The sequence below is a fragment of the Dromaius novaehollandiae genome, chromosome 5 (genome assembly GCF_036370855.1).
Source record: "Dromaius novaehollandiae isolate bDroNov1 chromosome 5, bDroNov1.hap1, whole genome shotgun sequence".
NCBI classification, from domain to species: Eukaryota; Metazoa; Chordata; class Aves; order Casuariiformes; family Dromaiidae; genus Dromaius; species Dromaius novaehollandiae.
The window spans coordinates 37,881,679-37,908,718 of record NC_088102.1 but is presented as its reverse complement, the minus strand read 5'-3'; the positions used below and the strand labels follow the sequence as shown (position 1 = coordinate 37,908,718).

Here is a 27,040-nt window from a genome sequence, read left to right as displayed (position 1 = left end):
TTGGAATCTTCCCCGTTATACTGTTTTTCTACTGTAATACAGTAATAAAAACAATGTAAACAAGGACAGCATTGAAGACTTTTAAAAATTAACTCAGTTACTTGTTCTTAAAAAGTAAGATATCTTTTTAATAAACATTAATACAGAGGTAGAAGTTCTGATGAGGTACTCTGGCTTGAAATTCTTATATATTCTAGCAAGTCATACTCAAATTTAGCATACCTTTTCTCCCATAGATACACCTCCTGATGTAATGATCACATCGGCACGGCTGATACCCTCATTCAGTGCATTCAGTAAATCATCTGGGCTACAGGGAAAAAAACAGGCAAGTAGATTAGTGGCATGGAACTATTATGAATTATAGTGAGAGAGAGAGAGAGAGAATGTGTGTGTGTACATACACCCCCCCAGATATAAACGTACACATATACAGTAAGTAGATACAGCTCTATGATAATACAAGATCTTTTCCTTCACACTGCTTTGTTAAACTCAAGAACTGCAATCTCATTAAGTGAATACCACACAGTTTGACATCCTTCTTTCTAAGAGCTTCTTGACAGAAAGAGTGGGATGTTTTAGGCTGGAACTGAAGAATAGCAATATAAGTGTATGAAAGTATGTAACTTGCACAATAGGAAGCAATATAAATAATGAGTGAGATGAACTGACAGGGCTACATAAGGGGACCTGGCCCAGGAAAGTTATTTGCCACCAAGCAGGTTGCAGTGCTATCTGTCTAACTTTTTTGATGTGTGTAAAAATGAGGGTCAGACTCCACCTAAAACTCCCATCAGTGAAAAGTGAGAGTAAACCCTTTGTGTCTCTCTTCCATTAGAGGGCTCTGCAGCAAAGCCAGCTGTACATCCACTTCATCTTGAAAAAACACAGTCTATCCAGTTCAAGTGTCTATTTACCTTTCATGAGAAACAGTTTAAGAGTAGTTGTGAGGTTCCCCCATACAAAAAGTATAACTCTGTGAAGATGAAGGATAGAAATTGAGTATATTTCACTTTTAGTGACTTTTTCTTTTAACCTAGACTAGAATTACAATTTTGAAGTAGTCATCATCTATCTAACGGTAGTACGAACTTAAAAGCATGCAGTGGAGAAACGTGATAATAAAGGCTATACAAGATGATGAAAGGAGTCCAAAAGAACTTCCAAGATATTAAATGCATATTGTGCTTTCAACATCTGTGAACGGACCAGAAACTGACCAATTTCTATGACTATATGCCATGTTCCTTCAACAGTATCTTTTTACTCTAAGGATCTTCAAAGCTTTTTTTGTGGGAGTGTATTCCTTCTTAGAATGCCATTTAAAGAAATGGAAATAATGTTTGTGACTGTATAAAGGAGTTCACCTGGAATACAGCACCTCAGTTAAATGCCACACTACAATTGCAAAATGCCTCTATGGGTTATCAAGGCTTTGCAGGCTGCAATAGTGTATATGGCAAATATGGGCTATATTTTGGGAACTTCTGGTATATGCTATTAAAAGATACAACCACTGTACTTATTTGGGGCTTGGAACTGGAAACAGGAAAATTATAACCACTGTGCAAGTCCTGGTTGACCTTTCAGAGACTAACAGAATCTGGCTGTTTTAAAAGGTCTCGGAAAGAAAAATCTTTTCCTCTGAGGATCTTGTCTTTGTCGATGGTTTAATGAAATATGATTTAAGCAGCAGTTAGCACTCCCTAGTGTAGTGGGCACTACGTTACATGACATGGGAAGGGCTGCACTGCCTCGCTGAGTAGACATCTCAGCTGCATGCAGCCCTGAGCACTCCTCAGCTGTCCACTAGACAGCCCTTAAGCACTCCTGCCCTTCTTTTGCCCTTACAGTCAGAAAGACTGTAGCCCCTTTCTCCACTGTTGCCGGGGCTGAGGCAGCATGTTCGTTGGCATCATGCAGTGTGGTTATCCTGTATAATTTCTCTGTTTAGGTTGGGGTTACATGCACTCTTTAGGTCACATTGCTTTATAAGAAGTAGACAAGAAACTGAAGCAGAAGGAAGAGCAGATTGCTAGTGCCACAAAGTAGGCTGCAGTCAGTCAGTTATAATTAAATATTGTCTTTTTTTTTAAGGAAGCAGTGCCTGTATGGATTGTGGCATGTGCTTCTGTCATTTCTGTAAAGTCTTAACTGGCAAGTTATTTCAGGGTAATGGGTATCTTGGATACTCTAAATGGCCTATACCAAATGGCTGAACTCAGTTTTCTTTGTGGGAAAATTTAAAATATAAGCGAAACAGTCTCTTTCTTTGTTCTTTGGGGAACAGACACATTTTCTCAGCTGCCTCTTCTGAAGTCTCAAGATCATTTTATCCAAAAAACAGCACAAGCTTTTACTACTTGTTGAAGGCAAGAGGGAAGAAGCAAGTCTGTTGTTGGATACTGTCAGCATCTTCTTAAAAAACATTGCTTGTTATTGATGGTCTAAGTAGCAGTCTGTATCTAATAAGATATTGCCTAAGATTATTATAAAGATTGTAATAGGAAAACACTCCCAACATATAAGTATTACTAAATCCTTGCCCATGAGGGTGCAGACTGGAGTGCAGAAAGGAGCATATATTCATTACACGGTTGGACATAGGTCTTTCTGAAACTTCATGACAGTCAGATGTTCATGCTGGCACTGTTAGACCAAGACTGCTACCAGTATATTTTTCTCATTGGGTGCTGATGCAGTTGAGGATCTTTATTTGGAGCTTGCTTCTAGGCTGTTTCATTTTACTTTGCTTAAATATCTAAAGGTTATTCACAGGTAGTAAGACCTGCTTGAGGACATCCTAATTCTGGATTACAAAGTTTGTTTGTCTTTGGTTGTGGTTTGAGAATGATGGAAAGAACAATAAAAAGCAAATGAGTCTGTATTTAACTGTTGTTAAAGTTACCTAGAGAAATATAAGTGCTCTTATTTTTTCTATATACATATATACATATGTGTATATAGAAAAACTAAATTTACTTACCAAAGAGAAGAGAACAAAGGAACAATAAAGAAAATGAAACTCAAACCAGGTGAGGGCTGAATTCACAACTTTGTTTCTGAGGGTAGTAAGTCACTGATTTTTAATTGATTTATATTAGCATACCACTGGAATAGTTCCCCATTCAACTAATGCACAGAATTTCTTTGTTACATGCCACGTTGAAAGCTGAAGATTACTGGACTTGGTGTGTTCAGTTAACATTTTCAGTAGAATGACCTGTATAAAGTATCTCTTTCTTCACCCCCTGTATAATGTCAGACATTTAAGTTCATACCACTGAAACTTTATCCAATCTATAGCACTGCATAGCCTCTTTAGATAGTTGCAAAATGCATTTGAATTCCTACAGAATGAAAGATGTGATAGAAATATTTATTATAATAAACTGAATGATTATGTTAGTTTGGTTTCTATTCTGAAGAAAAGAGGCTTTTTAAAGAATAACATGCCTTGTCTTTGCAAAGACTTCTCTCTTTTGCCATATTTGGCATACTTCTTTTTGTCACTCAAGTCTGTCTAACTATTAATACTGTACCTTATATACTTTATACTATGCTACCTACTTGAGGTTGGTAATTTCACTTACTCTGCAATTAACACAAAACACTTTTGCAACAGGAATCAGGTACTGTAATCTTCAATCAACACAGTAGCAAACAGTTTCCTTTCTTTAGTGGATTTTAGGTGGAGAGTTAACACTCAAATTGCATATAAACACCTATTTGATATAATCGGATGACAGATATTACTTCTTGTTTCATTTGTTGCATGACAACGAGCAGCTTCTCCCTCGGATTGACAGGGAAAGGGAATGAATATTTGAAGACTATTAACACTCTGAAAGAACAGGCAAAATAATGTTGGCATCTGAGCGTAACAGGACAAAAGGCCTATGACAAATCACCATGAAGCTGAGAAATAACACTTACTGTCGGGGTACGTACAAATCAGAAGCTTTATTCTGAAATCCTGGACGCTGGGGCTAGGGGCAGGATACTGGCTTTACTAGACCTAACGTCTGATTTACCATGACAAATCCTTACAAAGGTCTTCTGATAATGCTCTTTTTGGATTTTTTTTTCTTCACTGACAGAACCGTAATAGGTTCAAATATAATGGTGAATACTTTAAACAAGGTAAAGGAGATTTTGATGGGAAGTTTCATTTGCAGATGGCAAAATTATTCTGTTTCATTCAGTGATTTTCAAAGTCAGAGTGACATTGTGCAAGAGAAGAGCGTGTGCTTTTCTAACATGCTCGAAATTTTTGCCAATATTGATTTAAAAAGTTATACTTTCTGTAAGTTTCAGATAACACCCCAGCCTTTTCTGTAAATAAAACTAAGAAAATCTGCTCTATAAGGAATACACACAGTTTATGAAACTATTCATATAGGCAGTTAAGCACAAATCCATATTTCTCAATATATCTCAATATTAGAAATCCCCATTTCCATCATACTGTGTCTATACAAGTATTATGTGTATTGTACACTTACTTTTGAAGCTGCAGACATAACGCTTTGCATAAAGAGTCCATATGCTTTTAAGGGTATCTTGATATTCTCTGCTAACTAACTGGGCCAGTTTGATATACTTTGTGTCTACATTACTACCGCAGTTTCCTGACCCTTTTTATTCTGTTCTGTGGAACAGAATGAGTAGTACAATCTGGAAATTAAACTGATGGTATCGTGTTGTAAACTGGCAGCAGCAAGTATAGAATCCAGTAAGCAGATGCATGACATTGCAGCTGATATGCCACTTGATTTTATTAATTTGAAGAGGTGGCTTGCAGGATGGCAATAAACTGAATAGGAACTTCTTCCACATTCATGAAAAATTCTCATTATTCAGGCTAGTTTGTGGAAAACAGTTATGCACCATTTGATTACTGAGCTGTCTTTGAGCTGAAAAGATATACAAGAGCTTAAAAGCTTGAACAAGAAGATGATGCAAGCCTCATCAAAATAGACACCAACTTGTAAGAGTTTTTTTCCCCTATATCTCTGTCAAAAAACTAGCTGCAGTAAAGACCAAAGAATTCTTTATGTAGTAAGGGCCATTTTAAAGTACCCTAAATAACAGTATAATTTTCTCTGACTTTCAATTAGAAATCACCTTTTGTTAATTTGTTTCTGCTGATCCTGTTGTTGTGTTTTACTGTCAGTTATAAAACTGGCAGCTTCTTCTGTGATGCAGCCCCTTACACCAGCAGTTTGAGATACACAGTTAAACTGTTCAGTTTTATCATTTAAACTGGAAAAAAAATTAAGAACAAATGGCACACAGCATCACCTACCACTCTGCAGTGAAATGAATGATCCCTATAAAACTGAACTGGAACATTTAGCTAGGATTGAATTATCAAGCCATTGTCACAGTACAAAATCTGTATTTCATTACCAATTTCAAAGGACCGTTTCCACCAAGTTCTTTGCCACAGTAGTTCATTCATTCAAAATAACCTTATTATTTGACAGTCATTTCCGATCCTTATCATTGTACATTGGCATGTACAGCTATTACTGTTGGGTGACTAATAAAAACACTTGTGACAGTCTTACTTTCTTATGCACCAGCCCAGGCTTTTACAAACGTAGATCTTTTGCAAAACCATACTTGCAAAATTTGTGCATGCAAACCATCACAGTTAGCACCTTAAACTTCTGGTGATAGGTGCTTTACAAATATATTTGACAGAGATACAGAAAGATACGTATGCACCAGATGCATGCAAAAGTGTATTTTGTGACTACAAACGCAGAGCTGGGTAAGCTTTCTTGACTACTGTTGCCTTATTTGAAAATGTCTCAAGCATTTCAAATATATGTTGAAACAATTACTTCTTCGGACATGACACCTTGCAGATTCAGAGGAATTAGAAACTCCTGGACATGACTAAGGTGTGTGTGTGTATGTGGAGATGCATAGCAAAAACAGAAGTGCTAGCTGTTTTTCTACACCAGTCACACTAAAGAATAAAGTAGATTGGCTGCTCCTCTAAACCACAGCAGTCAACTATAAACTTCCAACGGCTGTGTGGTGTCTGCAGATGCCCAGAGTAGCACGTTCTGGCCATGACCACACAAACTGGGGAGAGTGGTTTATGCTAGTTTTGTGTTGGCTCAGGTCTATTTTCTGCTAAACAGATTTCCCAGAAGAAGAAAAGATTTTTGCAAAGATGCAAGGATCTGTTCGGAATTCCCTTTATGTGCAAAGATCTCAACAAAGTCTCTAGTTCAAAGACAGAAAAATGAAGAAACACCTTCAAAACAAAATGAATATACTGAGGTTAAAAAAATCAGTAAAAACCCAAGAGACTGTATGCATTGTACTCAGATAGAGATCTCATCAGGGTCAGTAACATTTCTGTTTGAGGAAAGACTGGATATGGGTTTGATCCTTATGATTAGCCTTCATTTTTCTTCTTGTACTCATTCAGTTGAGGTGATATTTCAAAATCAATAGATGGATGCAGCTGGGCATAAAGACAAAGTCTGTCATCCACTCAGGGCTTCATCATCATGGCTGAGAAGAATATTTTGCATATCAGTAATCTGCAGGATGCAGAATAATGAACAAGTGCCATACTAGGTTTAGTCAACTACAAACCAACTTCTACACAGTGTATTTTGAGTGTGATAGGAATTATGTGTTTTGGCTACTATGTTTTTCTAAAGCAGAAGCTGATCTGATTTTGACGTTGTGTCTAAGAACACATGGGCACTCCTGTGAAACTGTATTTGTTTCAGAATTCCATAGCGTATTTCATCATGTTCTCATTCCTTCTACCTTCTGTGGTATTTCCTTGTATCACTTAGAACAGCTGCAATATCCGTTCCTTAAAAATACAGGTCAGCTTGTGAGCTGGAAAAAAATGTAGTAGCTTTTGAATGAATATGTGTAAGGTTTTTGTCTATCTAATAACAACATGAACGAATCCACTTTTTGCTGCTTCTTTTTTGATGCTGCTGCAAATTAGAACACTATTTCCCAGAATCTTTTTTATGTTTACATTTATGATCTCAAAAACATTTTGATTAGAGCTCAACTATTTTGTTGATGTTTCTATAAGAACTGCCTAATGCCTTAAACTTTCCTCTGTATCTAGATAGTTGACATACTTTATTCCGCTGTCTTCATGAACTGTTTCAGAAGACTCCCCTAAGCACATATGCCACAATGATAAAAGACCAGAGATGTCAGAAACGGAGATAACAGTGGGAGTACAACAGAAAAAGGCCCCACATTGTAGAAGCCAGGTGCTTATGTATTGTATAGCACATTCCCACATGAAGGCATTAGGCTGTTGATGGCTGGGTCTTGATCTGGTTTTATTGTATCACATTCTTGTCTGCTGCTTGCATACTTTCATCTGCAAGCATTTGCTTGTGAACTGTGGTGATTCTTTTCATCCATATTGAAAGTACAGGAACAAAGCTTTGATAACAGTGGGCTTCAGGTGCTCTGCTATTGTACTAACCAGTGAGCACTTTGGTTTTGTCTGCCTTGGAGTAAACTGAAATGTCAAAGGATTCAGTATTTTTTTAGGGCAACCTGTTCTGAATGTTTATTTCTCCTGTGGCTGGAGACAAAAGTATGGTGCTTAGATGTTTGTGACACTGCCAATATTCATCCTAAATCAGGTCTAGTGTGTATCCACTGAATGTAAGAAGGAACCTGGGAACTGCTGGTTTCCATTAATTTCCCTGGCCATGTTATTGGCTGAAGACAATGAACCTTAGGGAATCTATCACAATACTCACCAGAAATTCTCTAGTTTTTCCAGGAAGTTGGATGGGTTAAAAGTGGTAAAGATCATAGGTTTGATTTCATGCTTTCTTTTTAGTCTACATGGATTCACTGAAAAAATTTCACTTTTGAAGTGGAAAATATTCAGCAATTGTATTTGGGTTAAAATAATATGACTGAAGATTACACTACATAATGCAATAATCAATTTCAAACAAACTGCTCATATCAGTAAAGATGACTGCACTAGTAGGAAGAAAGGGTAAACATGCTGCTGCAGTTATTTCTCTTTCAGAGCACTCATGCAAGAAGATAATAGGCTGGCTTATACTGGCATAGCATGTAAAGCATGACATTTACATGAAAGAAAAATATTGCAATTAATATAACTAGTGCTAAGTGCTTAAAAAAAGTAACCAGTATCACAGAATCTGACACATGGTGATCTGGTATAGTTATCATGGAGTTTCTAACCTTATCATTTTGCTATAGCTTCAGTTTTATGTAAGAGTGCAAGAGCTAAATTCATCCTCATTGTAAATCAATGTAACTGCTGTTGAATTACAGGAGGGAGGTCCCTATTGTAGGTAGAAATGCAATAAAAAGGCAATTCTTCAAAATAAAGGTTTTCTCTGAAAAGTGTCACCTTTTATAGAATCACAACAGAGTCACTTGAAAAAAATGTCTCTCTCCAAGAGAAAACTGCCTGGAAACCACAGGTCCGAGACAATGTAAAAGGTCTTCTAAAATCTTTCCTTGTCATCAGCTGTGTTTTAAAACAGATACTTACTTTTTTTTAGAAAATGTCAAATCACATAGGATAGCTATTTTTGTTTATTAAAACATAATGCAAATTCTATAAGCAGAGTAAACTATATTTTATTAAAACTAAGTGAATAGAAGGAGAAACCTGAGCTTGTTTGTGTTATCTAACATCTGACTGGACAGAATAAAATATCATTTGCTTCTGCATGGCAACCACTGGTAGAATCCATACCCAGAGCTCTGCACTGACAGACATCTAGTTGAGCCTGCCTGTGAACATGCATGTGCCTCAATGTCCCACGCGTTTTGGAAAATGGTGCTCACCAATCTGGTAGGCCTGTCTCCGCAGTGTTCTGGAAGCTCTGTGTCCCTTCTTCTTTAAAAACATCTGGCTTCCTGAGGGTAAAGGAAGCAGAAGGGGTATAATAAAGAGCCAGGGAAGAAGAGAGGCTCCTGGGGAGAAAGGAATGTTCTGTGCCCAGCCGTGACCCCCTTGGTGGCTCAGAATATTCAAAAACATCATGGGAAATGCTTCTTCTCCATAAGGCCAGCCAACAGGAGAGAAAGGGAGTGTGAGAGGACACATTTCTGTTATAGTTTGGACAATCCTTCACAAGGATGAAGAATAAAGTTATGGAAGCACTTAGGTCCAACTGGGCATGCCCATGAAGTGTAGTTCATCTTTTCTTGCAGACTACGGTGAAACTTCTTGACATGAAGATTTCTAAATGTCTTTTTTACAAAACTAAAATAAGATGTTCAAGATTAAAATGGACCCAATCATGAATAGTCATCATGTAAGGGCTCTTGAGCCCTTTCTTCTTTTCAGCTGACTGGAGAGGCAATCAAACCCTCCTCCCCCAAACCCAAGACATGCTCAGTTGATCCTGCAAAAGCACATGGCAGCTGCAGTCTCTTTTCAAAGATCTTTTCTGGGCACACACAGATCTTGTCTGACTGAGGACTATGAGGGGAAGACTCACCCAATATGACTGCACTACGTTATACTGCTATGCATACACGCCAGCATGGCTAACATGGATTCTAACACCTTCTTTATCACTTTGTAAATCCCTGTCTGGCTTCTCCTTGTAGATCATCACAGAAAAGGTCCATCAGATCAGACATTTACTAACATTGTTTGGAAGGCATGGAGAAACGCTACAACTATATTAAGGTTATAAATTTAGATGTCAATATCTTTCTGAGAGATTTCCTAGGATGGCCATTTTTTAAAATGGCTTCAGTACATCATTTCCCCTATTCATTGCCAGAGGACAAAGTCAGTCTTTATTTCTTGGTATAGGGTCACCGTATCTCAGGAAGTGACACACAAAAGATATCCAAATTTCCTAGGTGATCCTGGCCTCTGGTCTGGTTGTCAATATTAAGGACAGCAGTCTCAAAAATCAGTAAGTTTTTCTGACAAGCTGCTAAACTCTCAAGAATACTCCAGCTCTTACAATGTTCCTCTCTAAGAAGGCAGACTGGAACTACAGGTGTAAGTAAATGACACAGTGAATTACATGGACGTAAGGAAATTGAAAGGATCTTGTTGCCTTTTCCAAAGAGTTTCAAATTCAATTTTTCATATATTAAGATAGCCAAAGCTGTGATTGCCATTCTTTCTTTACAGATCACTATTGCTTTGTTCGTTGTTAATTCTGTCAGAATTTGTGCTTCTACTACATGTTGTCCATTAGTATAAGATCAAAATTAATTAAATTCTCTTGGAAACTTTGTTCCATCTACTGGAGACAAGAAGTAAGATTTAAGAGATTATCTGAGACCAGGAGAAATCAATTTGATAATTTTGTCTGACTTGGTATTTAATACAGGCCTGGGAAGCTCCCAGAACTTACTTCTGTTTGAACTGCAGATCTCATTCAAATTAATATCCAATCTTAATTTGAAATGAGTATCCAGCAAAGCATTTGTTACAGTTTCCTAATGACTAATTACTTTGACTGTTAAAATTATGCTTTATTTCCAGTCTGAATTTGACTATCTTTAATATCTAGCCATTGCTGCTTGGAAACTTATATCAAAGTTTATTCTTCCTATAGCTCAGTAATAGTGGAATGTAATCAAGTCATCCTGTTAACCATATCTTTGATGAACTAAACAGATTGAGTTCTTACAGTGTTGAAGTATATGGTCTGTCTTTCAATCACCTAAAAAAGCCCTTAGTGATTCTGCTCTGAATTTTATACAATTTACTAATGTCTTCTTGTCCCGGGAATACCAGAACTGAACATTGTATTCCAATACTGAAGACAAATGTAATGGCAAAAATAACTGTCTAGTTCTACAGGAGATTTCCCTCTTTACGTAAGTTCTAGTTCTATACAAGTTCTAGTTCTACACTGGAACTTGTATTTACCAGATTACTCACGATGATTCTCAAATCTTTTCCTAACTCACTACATCTCAGGATATAATTCTCCATGTAAACATTACCTACATTCTTTAGTCCTATATATATATACACCATTTTATACTTGGCTGTAGTAAAAGTGTACTCTTTGTTAAAACCAAATTTCTAAGCGATTCATATCACTGACTCATTGACCGATCTTCTTCAATATTTACCACTTCTTTAATCTTTCTATACCTACTAATTTTATTAAATTGGATATTTTCTTCTCGGTTATTGATAAAAAAAGTTGCATGATAAAAAATTTCTAAAAGTGACTCGGGAATCCAAACCCCATTTTATATATGGGCTAGATATTAAGGATTAAGTGAATTAAGTTTTGGCTCCTAGAGGACTAAGTTATCCTGTAAACAGAACTTATGTCTTTGAGTACTTTTTAGAATGTTAACACATGCCTCAAAAGTAGACTGGAGTTGTTTTTATTTTCCTCCAAGAGCTAGACTTACAGATTTCCTGTTATCAAATATAGGAGGACTTTAATAGGATTCTGTGCTCTTTGTTTACTTGCTGTTTGGTGCCATGTTTTATTACTGGGCTATGATTCTACAAATGCTAATTCAGGAAGAAATCCATACCTGTGTTGAGGACAGTTATGAGAATGACACACAGCTGCACTGGTAACCTCCACAGCTTGAAATTTTACCCTCTTGTGTGTAGTTTCCTACTGGTGTAGAAGATCTCCTGGGATGTGGACTGCTCAATTTCAGAAGTTCTTTTATTTCTCACCTCTGGTTTGACTCAGATTTTTCTTTGTGCTTTCAGATCCCTGTATGTGCATTAGTTGAGATGACCTGTCACATATGACAACATATCTGAAGTAAGGTTTGCCCTACAGATCATCAAAGAGTTGTGACAGATACTAAACACTGATACTTGGAAAGCAGAGAATTCTTTTTGACAGGGCATGATGAAAGGGAGGACCTCTATATCTGAACTACCTTCACACCATTGCCCAGTGTTCCTGGACTTGTTAGACTATGATCAGACTTTGTGACACCATCACTGAGCAGATCAAGAACTGAAGCCCTTTTTATAAAAACTAATACTGTAGCATTTGAATTCCTGCCTTTCCTCTAACAGACCTTTTCTTGCAGTGATTTGTTAAATGATATAATTTTTTTTACAGTGCATTTGATTGATTGTAGCTAAGTTGGACATTAAACTGGTGCAAGGAGGATGCTAAGATTCTGTGGCTGAATTCAAACTAATATTGCATAAGAGTTTAGAGTTAGAGCAGTTTCCCCTTTGTTCCCCCTGCACTCCAAATGTTCCATTGGATTTATAATATTGGTAATTAGATGCAACCCACACAGCTACAAAAGATTTAAACCTCTATTTGGATGGCAAACATAAAATTCAAGCAGTATCTCTTCTGAAATATGAAGGAACTCTAACAAAGTCTTTATTTTAGAGATATCATAAAGTAATGTTGTCACAACAGCAAGCATGATTTTTAATGGGTTTACTTGTCACTTGGGAGCTTTATGTCAAACTGTGTCATAAAAGAGAGGCATATAAATGAAAAAATAATCACTTCTAATGTGAAAAAAATCTCATATGATGATTTATCGCACAATGTAAAAGAAAGAATGCTGCTGAATTTTTAACTACTCTGATCAATATTTAAAGCAATTGAGCAGATAATGTGAATTTTATAAAGTGTCTCTTGAAATTGAGAAGAGTGTCTTTCTCTCTCCATTGTGAAACCACAGCATAATAAATAAAAATATAGCTGTAAGCAGCTAATGTCATACATGTGTGTCTGAGAAAAATGATAAGGGAAATAGAACAATAGGGAAAAGAAACCACAGAAGGGGTAAATGCACTCATGTAAACAAAAGGTAAAAAACAGAGAAGGAAACTGAATTTATCACAAACGTGATCAAAATTCATTAGCAAGCTTAATAGAAGAGTGTCCCATAGAAGGAAAGTAGCCAAAATAAAAGATGGTTTTCTAAAACAAGGGCCCACTTTTATAGCACATTTTGCTAGGGCTAAACTTTACAGCTTTAATACAAAGGATACAAAGAACAACACAAATGAAATCAGCAGACATAAAGATATCCTGATAATTAAGTTAATAGAGTTCTACAACTCAGAACAAAGTTGTACCTATTTATTTTAAACAGTGGTTTCCAAAGAACCAAATAATTCCATAGAATATAAGCAAAGGGAATGAAATTAGAAGCCTTTTTTACTTGGTCTTGCCATACAAGTCAAAAGTCACCTTGGTATACCAGTTTCAACTGGCCAATTGAAAAACTAATTTTTTAGCAAGAAGTGATTCTGTGATTCAGACAAAGATGCAAGACACAACAGCAAGAACAAAAGCAGAAGAGTTCTTCCTTTTCGGGTTTTGTATTGCTTTCTTGTGTTTGGAGTTAGGCTCCAGGAATACTTCCCTTTTCTACCTCAGAGATGTGCGCTTTTCAAACGGCTTGTTTTCTATGCACTAAAAACACAAATAGAGAAAAGCTTGGCTTTTAGTCAGCTATAAATTTAGCTATATGGCATTTTCCAGGTTTGTTCTTTTCTTCTATTGCTTACTTCTAGGATTTCAACAATAGATTTTATCTACACGTTTTGGACTTGCTATTTTTAATTTTGAATATTGAGTCCTATATACAAGTTATGGGAATGAAAATAAACAATGACAATCTCACAAACTGTTAAAGGGCTTTGAAGCAGCTGCCACTGTGTACCTGCTTCACCTGGGCAAGCTATTTTCTCATATAAAGACCGCTGCATGATTCATATACTGAAATGAAAAATAGGAATACTTACCTGTAACTTTGTCTTTGCAAATACTACTCTAAAACAATCTCACATTTCAGTTTTTGCTCCTTATATGTGACTGATAGAATTTCCATGCTTTTTAAAAAACTTGATGCATGACAGCAGTAGTAATACTCTGCTATGCTCCCTACTGACTACTCTCTCAAACTACAGTCAATTCCTAGGTTGTAGAGGAAGTGACACTCTCAGTAAATGTAATAACAATTTACTAAAAGTAAAATGCATAAACAGAAAATAAGAAAAAAATATAAAAAAGAAATAAGAATACTATCTCTAAAATGTGAAATATGGGGGAGGGAAAAATATTTCACAGTGAGGTCAAATAAACAATCACAAGCTTTTAATTTTCCCTTCTAAAAAGTATCCTTTGCTAGTATTTCTACTACATGCACGGGTATTGTAGGCATATAAAATCTCCCTTTTTTCACTATCTGTATACATATTACATATACAAACAAAACTGCACATATACATAAGCACACACAAAGATGCATAATATGTGGTGTAACTCAGGTAAACCATTTAACAGACACTGAAGGTTTGCTTACCTTTTCTATAAACATGTTAACTGAAACTTCAAAACTGCACTCTGCATAAGGTCTTTCTGGTAAGACTCTTGCATGTGACCAAATGCCATGGTACTCCACCAAAGCAGTCATTTTAGTCAGAAGGATATGCACTGAAATATCCATATGGGCAACATACTCTCACTAACTATTACATAATGGAATAATATCATACTTTCTATCAAATTAATTTACCTACTCAGATTTTCCCTTTAATCAATACAGAAATGCAGATTTCGTTGGTTGTGAATATATAAACTGGGTACGTGAGTGGGAGAAGAATGGCAGAAGGCCTGTTAAGATAGAATCCTTGTAGCAGGTGCTGAGCATTCTGAGCAACAGTACCAAATTATCCTTTTAAAACTTACTGCAAAGTACAAAATCACTCTAGAATTGGAGGCTCATTCTATTTTACAAGCTGAAGTAACTACCTCTGCGAAAATAACTTCTCAAGCATGAAAAACTTTTAAAAAGATCTCCTACCACCTTTGCTAAGATAATACTATCTCAAGACAATCTCTCATAACTGAAAGCAGAGCTGCAAACGCTTGTTTACCTTTGACTGATACACATATTTGCAGTCTGTTTTTCAGACAGCATTCAACAAGTAGAAAAGGATGCTGTAAGACATATTTGTGCTAGAAAAGTAAAAGAATTCACTTGGATCTGATTATATCTCACTAAAACTGTTTCTGGTTTATTTCTGAGAGCTTTTGAGATTAATTATCTGCACAGACACACTGTGCTCATGAATCTCTATGCTCTCAGGAGCTAGGAGGTTATAGAAAACTTCCTGAGGCAGAGTAAATAGCTATAGTTTTGCATGATGACCTGAAGTTAAACTCTCTGTCTGATGGAGCTGACTTTACAACAAATTTGAGACTACACCTATTTGGTTAGGACAAGGCTATAAAGAACAGGCAAGCTTTACATTCTTACTTTGCCAGATGGACAACCAGAAAGATGTTCAAGGAAACCATCTTTCCACTAGATTAATCCATTGTTAATGTATCTTCTTCTTGGTGCTTTGATGACAGTAGCAACAACTTTCAGTAATGTAGGTGCCAAAAAGTTCCACCTCCAATACTTCGTTGGAAAAAAAAAAAACTGCCTACCCTTCTCTTATCTTGAGACCACTCAGAGGAACTGATCATGATTAACAACCTTTTTTTGTCTATTCTCTTTTTTCCTAGATATCTAAACGCAGAATGTGATGTCTGGCTACAGTAGCTTTCTTTAAGAACTCCACTACTTGTGCTTTAAAGTCCTTGAAGGACCTTACAATATAAAAGACATGCTAGAGATCCAAAACACTTAGATACCATTCCTGGAAAGAAAAATTTCATGTGTTTAGATTCCATTTGCATGAAATCTCCATCAATGGAGTTCTGCGAGACCAAAGAACCAAAAAGGATTCCTGGATGCAATGAGAGCATCCAGAAGGGTTTGCTTCCCCTAAGATCACAAGAACCACTGTGGTTGCTGTGTGTCACATTCCATATATGAATACTTCAAATACAGCTACATTTCCTGCAGCCATAATTCAAGTCATTTCAGATCCTGTAAAACCATGCACTGATTGGCCCATTCATATCCTTTCTGCCACGCTAGTGATGTTTTTGCATTGGATCCTGCATTAGGGAAGAATGGTTTTAAAATGAGCTGATGAGCTGTTCCTAGCACTAACCTTGTCCTCCTGCTTGGGAATTCTGTCATGAACCCTGCAGACTCCAAGTTAGTGATAATATGTATTGGTGTATATTGCACTACAACTACTGTTGAAGACCACTCCATGCCAGCCAGCCTAAAACACACCACATAAAGAGAAGAGCTGCTTTCTAAAATAAAAAAGATGAGGTCCTTCTTAATATTGAGAAATGTATCTCTCTGCATTCACATGTATCTGTACCTGTTACAGAGATGACTATGCTGCTACTGAACAGAAGAGTCATTATGGCTCCCTGTGTGACCATTCCTTCATAACACTGTGAATTAGCCCAAGCACTCTAACTTTGACTACCAAGAAGGACATGGGATAAACAGTTTGATTCCTGTAATCGCATCATGCAGATGTGGTGGCTTTTTTTTGGCAGAATCACTGTGACTTTCTGCCTGTCTTTTCCACACGGAGGAACATTTGGGAGCATTCTCAGATGCGACAGTGACGGCGTTAAAAAGTTTGGAAAATATTTTGACATCAACACTGATAAAGAGTTTCAAGAGTTCCAAGTCTACCTCTGACAAATAAGTCTTGTGAGACTACTTTAATTATGATCTAACAACATCTAAATTCTTCAAAAATCTGTGGGCTTTAATATGTGCAAACAGACACTCTTGGTGCTGAACTTTCTAACTTTCTTAAGGCTATCAATCAATGTGAAATGTGGGTGCCAAAACTGAGTCTTTTCCTTTCTTTTTCTTTCTAATCTGGCCTTACTTTTATCTAGCCACAAGGAATACCCTACTTCTCAGAAAGGTGGAGGTGAACTTGAAGAACTCCTTGAAGTCTGTCTGTTGGTCTGATACCCAAAATGAGAAACAAGAAAGCTGGTTCAAAGACTTTGGGGCTCAATAAATGGAGGAGAAATGTAATGCTGAGAAACTCAAACCACTGATGACGGGAATTGCAGTCTTGCAAAGGACAAAAGACTAAACGCTTCAATCATTTATCTTAGAGGATCTCAACAGGAGATGTGGCTTTACTACCAGTGGGAAACAAGAAGCAATCACTGTCAGATAAAGAGAAAGACTGATTACAGGGTACTACTTTGTGGCAATCAAAACAGACATTAGTAAAGGAAAAAAAAAGTGATTCTTTTAAATACTCTGAAATATTTCTGGAAATGGTCAGCAATATCCAGCAATGGGGCCTTCCCCAAAAGACAGTGACTTGGAATCTGACAAAAATTTATACTCTAAATTAATTTTAGTATGGAAAATAAACTCTAAGGGAAACTTTCCTTCTCCCTTTATTGGATCAGAAAAAAGTATTTTTCCTGTAGAAATGTCTCCTCAGAGGAGGGTTCTTACAGGTATTAAATACTGTGTTTGTGATGACACTGCAGGAATATAATTCAATTAGTTTCAACAAACAGAAGGCAAAACAAGATAAACACCTGCCAATAAAAACAGTCTTGTCAAATGATTCCTCTTAGTATTAGAACAGACTTATTTAATTCTCTAAGGAAAAAGGTAAAATTTTTCTCCAAAATGTGCTCTGTCACAAAACTGTGTCAGTTGCAGCAAGTGGCAGTTTCTCTGGTATTTTGTTCCATAGATGCCATTACATGCACTGCATGAACATGAAGTGACATCCTTACTAACATGTGGTACTTACTTATCTCCCACAATTCCCAAGTTGATTGTTGGATAGCCATGTTCTTGGATTGTAGCTAGAAGAGTTGAACGGTTACTGTCTCGAATCTTTCCTGGTAAGAGGTCGTCTTCAGGATTCAGTAGCTGTAAAACCAGACATATCGGTCAGTCTCCTCAGAGTACTGTGTCTTTACAGAAGTGAAAATTTTATTCTTCAGACTGGATATGACATTCTTAGACACCTATCATGGAGTACGCGTGTAAAGTTATTTTGTGAATTTAAATTAATAAGACATGTAATGTGTTTATGAAGTCAAATACTACATGTTGCTCAGTTTTTTTCTGTTGGTTCATGTATGCAAAACCTTATTTTCCCTGTGGCTACCAGACTTTAATCTCAACTGGTATAAATCAAAACACAAGCTCTAAGTTTCCAAGTTATTGCTTCTACTTCAATAGTTTTACAGGAGCCTCAATGACGTTACCAACCAGATGTAAAGGCATTAAAGAAATTTTGAAGTTTGTCATCTACTTGCTAATAAAGATGTATTTTAAATACAACAATCTGTACTGGACTAATAGACAAAAGCTAAAGCTTGCTTCTTCTATCAATTACTGTTTTGGATGAAAAACTTCCTCTCAATATAGTACCATGGCAGTTGCCTTATATGTACCTTATATTTTTGAAGTTAAATTACAAAACATGCATATCTAAACATATAACTTATATATATTAGGAATTCTTTTATATGACATAGGAGCACAACACAAATATTGACAGGAAGTAAATAATAATATGGTATCTATCAAAATTCCCATGATGATATTAGGTAGTAAGGTAAGAATGACCAAGCCTGGAGCATGGCTAAATTTTGAGTAGCATCTCTATTTCTGTGAAGAGTTCCACAGGATGATTAAGAAATCCACTGTGCAGGATCTTGATTTAACAAACAATACAAAAAAGAGCACCTATATCAGTACAGAGCCTTTTAATAACATGCAAGAACCTTCATTTATATGGAAGATAGTACTCAGCAAATCATCATGTGTATTCCTTGTCGCTCTCTAGATTTCTTCTTCAGTTAGCGGTGTATTTCCTGCAGAGCAGACCCTGTCTATTTTATGAAAGCTGACAAGATTCTGTCTCAACAAGACTTGCTTCAGCTGCCCACAGCACCTAGTAGTCACAGAGGGGTTATGTCACCTTCATGGGGTTGTGGAAGTTTTAAAGATAGCAGCTGATAGTGCCAAGCAGAAATGGCTTAGACAAACATGAATGTAATTTTATTTTTATGACTGTTTTAATTAAGAGGTTTAAAAATTAAACATATCAAAGGTTTTCAGTGGGACAGAATACAACTATGGTTATATGTTCGTGTTTTGTCTTCAAAACGTTTGTCTCAAAGAACAGCCATAATGTCAGGGCAAACTTCATACTTGGGGAAGTGGCATATTTAACATATCACAGGTATCCCAACAATAAGAATTATTTTCTATTGACTAAAGACGAGAAAGTATCATCTCAGTTAAAGACCTAGCATATATTTTATAGCAGTTGGTCCAATGCTTTAAATCTTATACAAGTGTACTGGCTACAAGCAGTTAAAACAGGTTTTAAAATTTCTCTTTGGTATTATTGCCCTAATCTTTTTTAATTCACATTCCTAATTTTGAAACTGAGTATTGTTGAAACTGAGCTGCAAATGATCTCAGAATAAAAGACAACTGCCTGACATGGATGCTGCCTGTATTTTTTGGAGCACAGAACAGAAAACGAAACATGGAGATTTGGATTTTACAACACATTGGGACCATGTACATAGAAGCAGCGTGCCCCCCAAAAAGATATTTTCGTAGCAACCAGTCACACATGGAGCTTATTCCAAAGAGCTGTTTCTACTAAACAGGCAAATTCCTCTCAAGCTTTTGTTTAGAGAGCAGGGATTTTTTTATGTATAATCATGTACACTGTTTCCCTGATCCTTAAGTCATGTGTCATTTCCTTTTAATTTTATGGCACTGTTGTTATAATGCATGAAATTTAGGCAGGAAGAGTTTTGCCAGTATTATCAGTAGGTCCAGATTTCACTCAGTGTGCTTTCCATAAATCCTTTTTATGGCATCATAGAAGAAATGTCCAGGTAAGTATTTTTTTGAACACTCCTGAAGGTGATCAATGTAAGCCGATCAAACTGGGGATTAAAGAAAAGAGAGCCTTCCCCTAAAATTTTTGGGGAACAATAGTATCAGCCCAAATTTTTTAAGATGTAAAATTAGTAAATTAAGCTAATCTGGAACTTGCTTTTTCTGATGTTGTTAAGACTAGAGGAAGAGGATGCTGGTCTGGAGTTCCAGCAATAGGAGATTGTCCAGATTTCAACATGTGCAACCAATAACCCCCACCCAAAAGTAAAATTGTTTTCTCTGTAAAAGATTTTGGTTTTGTTCAATTATCTTAAAACTTCCTAATTAGGGTTTATAGTATCAAAACATAAGATGCTTCTCTTCGTAAAGGCATGATCAGGTCTGATATCTCAGGAGAAGTTCTCTTGGCACTGATCACTAGTTGCACAGAAGACTCCAGCAAAGCACACAGTACTACAGCACAGCATGTGCCAGTATAATCTCCCAATTGCAGAACAGCTACGGAGGACTGCTGTTCAAAAGAAATTACTCTTACAGTAATGGTAAATCACAACTCTGACTCCCCCGCAGGTCCGGCCTTATGCTGACAGGGAGAAGACAGCCAGTACAAAGTTGGATACATTATCAATATTTTGGCAAATAAAACACGTGAGACATGAGAGAACAAGGATCTATGACCCTGTGAAGGAGTAAACACAACAACTTGATTACGGGCTGATCACCCACAAAAATACCTCATGTCATTCTACCTAGAAACAGGGTTAAAGTCACTGTCCAAAACACTATTCCTGTCCTGCAGAAGACAGAATAATTCACACTTTGATTCCAAAGATATTTTTCTTACCTCATTCCCTGTTGACATGACTGCAACCACTGGAAACTTGTTAACTTCTACTTCTGTTACTCCAACAGTTGCTAAGAGACCAATCTCAGATGGACCCATGTGGGTTCCTTTAGCCAGCACACATTCACCTCTTTTAATGTCATGTCCTATAGGTCTGAAAACCATAGCACAGAAAAAAAGGAAAGAAAAACAGAATGAGATTGAAAGTACCTTTCCTTGATTGGTCTGACTCAAGGTGAGGAATATCTGAGGAGGTTCATTAGTCAGATTGTCAAAATGTCAGTACTATTTATGGTCAAACAATGACCATAAAAAATCACTAGCCTTTCTATTCCTTACAAATCTATTTAACTGTTTATAAAGTAAGCTATTTACAGACCTGATATCTTGGCCTGGTCGAGCCTGCACCAGGATTCGAACCTCTAGTTCTTCAGTGCCCTGTAAAAACAAGAAGGGCAGGTAAGGTCAGCTGGGTTATTCAAATAAGATTAATCAGCTTTTATTTCTCAGAAGTCTACACAGTTCGCAGTACTCATTACACTGCGACATTATAGTTCAAGCATCAGCACTGCTCTCCTGAATTGTGCATCAAGAGTGTAATGCAATGTGTGCTAAGACTGAAGAAAGTTGTAAGAATTATTTCTTTGATGAGGTCACAAGGGAAGGACCAGCACTGAATAAATAGTTTTACCTTTCTTTTTTATGACTCCTGTGTTTATGTATCTTTCCTATATCATATCCTGTGTTTGTATGGTGACCTGGTGTACCAAAAGGATTCCTTCTCTTCCTCTCAGCCAATCTGATCTGCTTGAACAATTTCAAAGATGGCAATTTGAAAAGAGCATTAGTCTGACAGAGAATATGTCACCAGAACCATGGAAAGGTAGTAAGACGATATACACTCTGTTTTAACGTTTTCATGTAGATTCCTGTAGTGGGAACTCCCATTTGAGGGGTTTGTACATATCAGAAGGAGGTTTATTCACCATGTTATTTACTGTGAACAGGAGACAGTGGCCTGAAAAGTCTGATGACTACTTTAATATTTAATTTGTGCTCACTTCTTCTGAATTTCAGTGGTGATTTGCTCAATGCCAATAACTGGCATGTCATCTTTATCATAAATATTTAATTGATAAGCCCTGCAAATGGGTTGATGATAAATACCCTCTGCTTTGAGACAGTGGCAGCCTCTCGGTAGCACTAGATCTACACTTGCTTAGAGTGGAGCAGATTTTGGTTTTATATTATCATGTAGTATTTCATACTCTAAGTACCTCAAAGTTATAAATTAGACACTAATATCATAAAATAAAGGGCAGTCATTGTCCTTCGGGATACTATTTTGGTAGGAAAGACAGTGTTCGATAAGACACAAGGATTTGTCGTCTCTTTTCTTAAAGGTGATAACGGAACTTCATTCTCTGAGTTCAAACCAAGTGCCTCTGTGCTTTAAACTAAAGGCCCAAAAGTTGATGTTAACCAGTGTGATGTATGCTTTACAAATTGTGAAAGTGGATAAAATTAAATCGCTGAAAACCAGGAAATGAAGAATGAAAACAGCATTAACTCTGAAAAAAATTTAATTTCTTAGTTTACGATACTATTTCCAAGATATGCTGCCAGCACAAATACTGTTTCTTGCCTACCTGCTCCTCTTGTTTAACAGAAGAGACTGGTTTTGGTTGCTAGTGTCCAAAATGGCTATGCTGGTACCCAGGATGTCCTTTTATCCTCCTTATCCCCATCTGAAGCTGTAAAGGACACTTTAGGCTTCTGAATAAAATCTGAGGCAATAATTAGCCTAAGAATTATTTTACTTCTTATGACACTCTGAGGAAGGTAGCCCAGTCATGAAGACTTGAATTTTCCATATCCTTGATAACATTTAAAGATAGCTGGGAAGTTTGTAGGGAGGCAGGAGGAGCCCCAGTGATACTTCTAAGGAATAGAAAAGGTCATTCATTATACTTAGGGTCCCCTGGATAAAGGGAAAAAGGAAAAAAAAAAAAAAGGCTTTTGAGGAATTTAATAATGTGAGTTTTGGAAAGTACTGTAGAAAGTGTGACTGTGTACAACAGGACAACGTACAGAGATTGTTATTTATGGAATCGGTGGATATCCCAGAATGTTTTAGGAATACGAGACAATTCAGGGTGGCTAGAAGCAGGGCTTAGGCATACAGCATTACTCTGACAACATCTTCCATTTGGTGTCTGTTGGGAAGCATTCTTGCTTTGTATTGATATATTCTGAACTATGGCGGAGTGATTTACTCTGATGGTTATCAGTCAGCATTTTTATCGATATACCGATGCTCGGTCTTGACGTAGGATCTAATTTTTGTTCTGATTGATCATATTGGCTTCCTTTATCCTACAAGTTGACATAAAAACTCACAATAAAAAGGGCACAGAAGTGTTCTTGCAAGGATCAGTTTCTGAATGGCTGTGCATTAGCAAGCTGATGACAATTATTCTTCCTGTTGAATAGATGTAATTCCTTTCAGACCTGTGACTTCTGGAGTCATTTGAGGAATCCCTGCCATGATATTCAAGTACTGCTACCACAACTAGAGGTCAAGGAGCTCCTTTTGAAAGGCACTCTCTGTAGTTTCAGAGGAACATATTTAAGATGTCAGAGATGTCATTTCAGTTAAATCCCAGTCTTGGAGAAGTTCTTAACACAAAAACATTCTTGAAATATGTGGCCAATCAGGCATGAAAAAGGAGAAGAAAATAACATGCTAACTAGACTATACTAACTATACTTGGAGGGATGGGATGGAAGGCAGATGGAGGCTAACAAATTCAGAGTTTAAGCACACAGAAAAATAATCTGTTCTCAGATGCAGAGGAGAACATGCACATCAAAAGCGGAATCCAGGAAGACTGTCACCCAGAGAAGCAGTAGGAAATAACAGATTATGATGTATATTCCTCTGTGGCGTGATAGTTGTTTCATGATGAAGTAGGCAATGGTCAAAGAAAAACTGTTCAGGATAATGGAATGCTTAGCAAGCAATGAAGGTAGTGATGCTTTTTTAAAGTCTTCAAATCAAGACAGGAAGGTATAATTTATCCATACATATCAGTAACCTCAAAGTAGGACTGACTCAGGAAATTCTATGTTAGGAAGAAGGCCAAACTAGACAATTGCTGACTTAGTCATATTTTAAAATCTATGCATCTACAGTAATGAGGTATGAGAAAGGATCATGAGAACATGCCTTCATTTTTGTTGTCTTCATCAGGTTTGAATGCTAGAATCCACCTGTTTATACCCCAGCTACCTTCACAATGCTAGCATGTAGCTGTGCTGATGTGGAACAGCTTGAAAAGCAGCAGAGATTGATACGAACACAGGACCACACACATGCTTCATTCCAACACTGAATGGAAGTTGTGTTAATAAGAGAGACATCTTCTTGCCTTAAAGACTACCAGATGATGACAAATGTGACAATGGTGCCCTGAAATCACAGCGAGGTAAGTGAAGGTAATGATTCGGAAGGAATTCTCTGAACACGAGCAAAAAGAGAACAATGCTTAGAAAGTCTAGGATGGACTGTTTGGGATACAGCTGTCTACAGGCAGCTCCTGTGCTTCATCAAAAAACACATTTTGTTTTCTTAAGACAATGTATGTACACAGTTAGTACTACATGTACTACATATATTTTTCTGCAGTATTCCCCAGCATCTGTACAGGTAGAGTGCTAATATGACTTACAGGTATGCTGGAAAAGCTGTTCAAATTAAACAGAGTTAAGATTGTACTCTGGGGGAATATGCACCTTATCTATTTCCTGGTTTTCAGAGGTCTTAAATTCAGTAATTTTCTCATTCTAAAGGAGCACAAAGGAGCTATTGGACAAAGTTAGTTATGACTTAAAAACAATTTGGGGGGCACCCACTTCCCTTGTTACACAGTAAAAGCCCTGATTCTAAACATATACATTTATGACAAGATATGTGTACAAGATATATTCTCTCAAATCCTCCCAGTGCACAAAGTGCAGAGCCAGACTTTGTAACAACAGTGTGTCACCATTCAGTCACTCAACTGCTATGGCAACAGGTTGCTTTGGAATCCCCGTGCTTTGAGAGCGCCCTGGTATTGCTGCACAGATGTACTGTACTTTTCCAGGCACGTCCTTTTGGGAAGTGCTGTTCTAGAATTACAAGCCTAAAGGATTTTTCCAGTATTATTTCTCCAGAGGTGTAGCGGACAAACTGAAACAAAACCTGAAAATGGAAAGATCACGTTTAGGATCAACAGAGTCAGTTTGACCATAGGTCACACACAAATAATTCAAGTAGTGGCAAAATTATATTCTTCAGAAGGCTTTACTAAAGGCTGAAATGAGACCAACCCCGATTATACAGAACCATCTTCACAGCGCAGTTCAAAATAATCCAAGTCATACTATGGATTTTGCCGCACTTAAAACAGTTCACATTCCTACAGAAAGTCATACTCAGCTTTAACTACATCAACAGTAATGCTGCACTGTAATATTTCAAACAATCGTTCTGGGATCAATTTTTATTTAAGAAAATCTGTTCCCTTTTCACTTGGTGAGTTTGGGAGAACTTTAAAGGTCCTCAGCTTGCTGAGTTTTAGGACCATCCTCGATAAGCATAAAGAGGAAATTGCTCTGCTATTAAATGTGAACTGAGCAGAAAAGAAGCAAATAAAATGTCCGATTGCTACTACTCCATATTTTAAAATGTGAATACACTAGGCTCTCAAATTGGATTCTAGTCATGGACCTCCAGGAAGCATTCCCCTTTCATTCCATCGTGCTCCCAAATAGCTTGGTGCAGGCATTCAACAACTGAGATGAAAAAATCAAGGTCAGGACAGGAAGTTCTGTGATAGAGCTATCTCAGCCTGAGAAGTGGGGAGTATTGCCACTAGGAGCAGATGTGAAAATCCTCAAACTTGTGAGATTAACATTTCTGTAGGAAAATATCTTTCATATTTATAGGACTGCACCATGAGCCACATGCTCCTGCACATGAAAGCACAATGAGTTGTAACTTGTGACTCACATCATCTGATTCCCTGATGAGTTCTGTATCTTCCACTTGCACCACTGCATCAGCACCACATGGGATTGGAGCACCTGTTGTAACTCGCATTACCTGACCAGGCATCACAGTCTGAGTTGGCTGAAAAATAAAGAAATGAACAAAAATTAATTTACTTTTAAAAAGAAAAATCTCAAATAATTCTAACATTGCAGAAGTAATTTGAAAGATTAAGATTCTTCTGTGTGCCATGACTCTTGATGTACTGCTAGTGACATTAACAGGCATAATTAGGCTGCAATTAGGTGTAATTAGGCTCGGGCAATTGCTTGTTGGGTCACATATTAGGTGGCTGCATAATTTTCCCCCTAGGTAGACTCATATCACAAGAATAGCTTTCAGAAGGAGCAATACACTGATACTTTGCTTGGCTCAGAAAAAGAACTGTCATGAAACACTTAGATGTGGTGAAGCTTACATGAGCAAAAATCTAGTGCTGCATCTATGTACATAACTATTTTTCATGCAGCATATTCTGGTCCCCAGGCTCAAACTTCCTTTTGGTTTGGTTGGGTTTCTGCTCTGTTTTGTTTTACTAGCACTACACTATATATTAAAAAACAGAAGCTTGTAAGTAAAGTAACATAAAGAGCTGCTTCATTTTTAAGCAGATTTCCCTGTACTGTGAGACAGCTCAACAGCATAAACCAAGGTTCACACAGAATAGCTATCTTTGTGAGGAACTGTTTAGCAAAGCCTAAAAGTTATAATGCTCTACCATCAGGTAAAGTCACAGTACATTACAGAGTTTCAGCAGACACAGTACAAAGCACAGAAAAATATCAGAACATGATAAAACAAGTGACATGATTTTATTAGAATTTCACACCAGGCAACATATGATAACATATATTTTCAAAACCCAGAGTAGAATTGTAAATTGATCATAACCATTTGATAAATAAATAATTAAAAGAAAAACCTTTCTAATAAAATGCAACTAAAAGAGGCTGGTATAATGCTTGGGATTTCATTGCTGGAACATGAATGCTTGCTCTGTGCAGCACTTAAGTAAGTCCAACGTGTTTGGGGTTTACTGTTGCTAGCGCGCATGTGCTAAACACAGTCTGCACAGCTGTCTGTGATCAGTCCAACATATCCTGGACATGCCACATATATAATTCACCTGCAGATCAACGCTATACTCCACATGCAGCATTTGAATAGGGCCAGGACTTCTCGTACTATGGTCAGCATGTATTTAATAGCAACCAACAGACTTGGAAGAAACACTGCCCAAGCACTACTAAGATCGTACGTTCATGCACAGTGATCAGTTGCTCCATTATTTTTGACAGGAGGCTGTTAGACAT

General features: G+C 37.0%; 1 protein-coding gene across 16 annotated transcripts in view; it reads right to left on the bottom strand.

Moving 5' to 3' along the window:
* GPHN (gephyrin) overlaps positions 1 to 27,040 on the bottom strand; it is a 321,331-nt gene that overhangs the window by 10,540 nt on the left and 283,751 nt on the right. For 12 of the 16 annotated variants that reach the window (XM_064512456.1, XM_064512461.1, XM_064512465.1 and 9 more), the window contains 6 exons: positions 25,689 to 25,808; positions 21,012 to 21,070; positions 20,633 to 20,786; positions 17,666 to 17,787; positions 8,854 to 8,925; positions 223 to 310 (listed from right to left, as the gene is read on the bottom strand). In XM_064512456.1, the coding sequence (XP_064368526.1) occupies positions 223 to 310; positions 8,854 to 8,925; positions 17,666 to 17,787; positions 20,633 to 20,786; positions 21,012 to 21,070; positions 25,689 to 25,808 (615 nt within the window). The remainder of the gene's footprint in view (positions 1 to 222; positions 311 to 8,853; positions 8,926 to 17,665; positions 17,788 to 20,632; positions 20,787 to 21,011; positions 21,071 to 25,688; positions 25,809 to 27,040) is intronic. The other 4 variants (XM_064512463.1, XM_064512467.1, XM_064512466.1 and 1 more) reach the window with 1 other exon arrangement.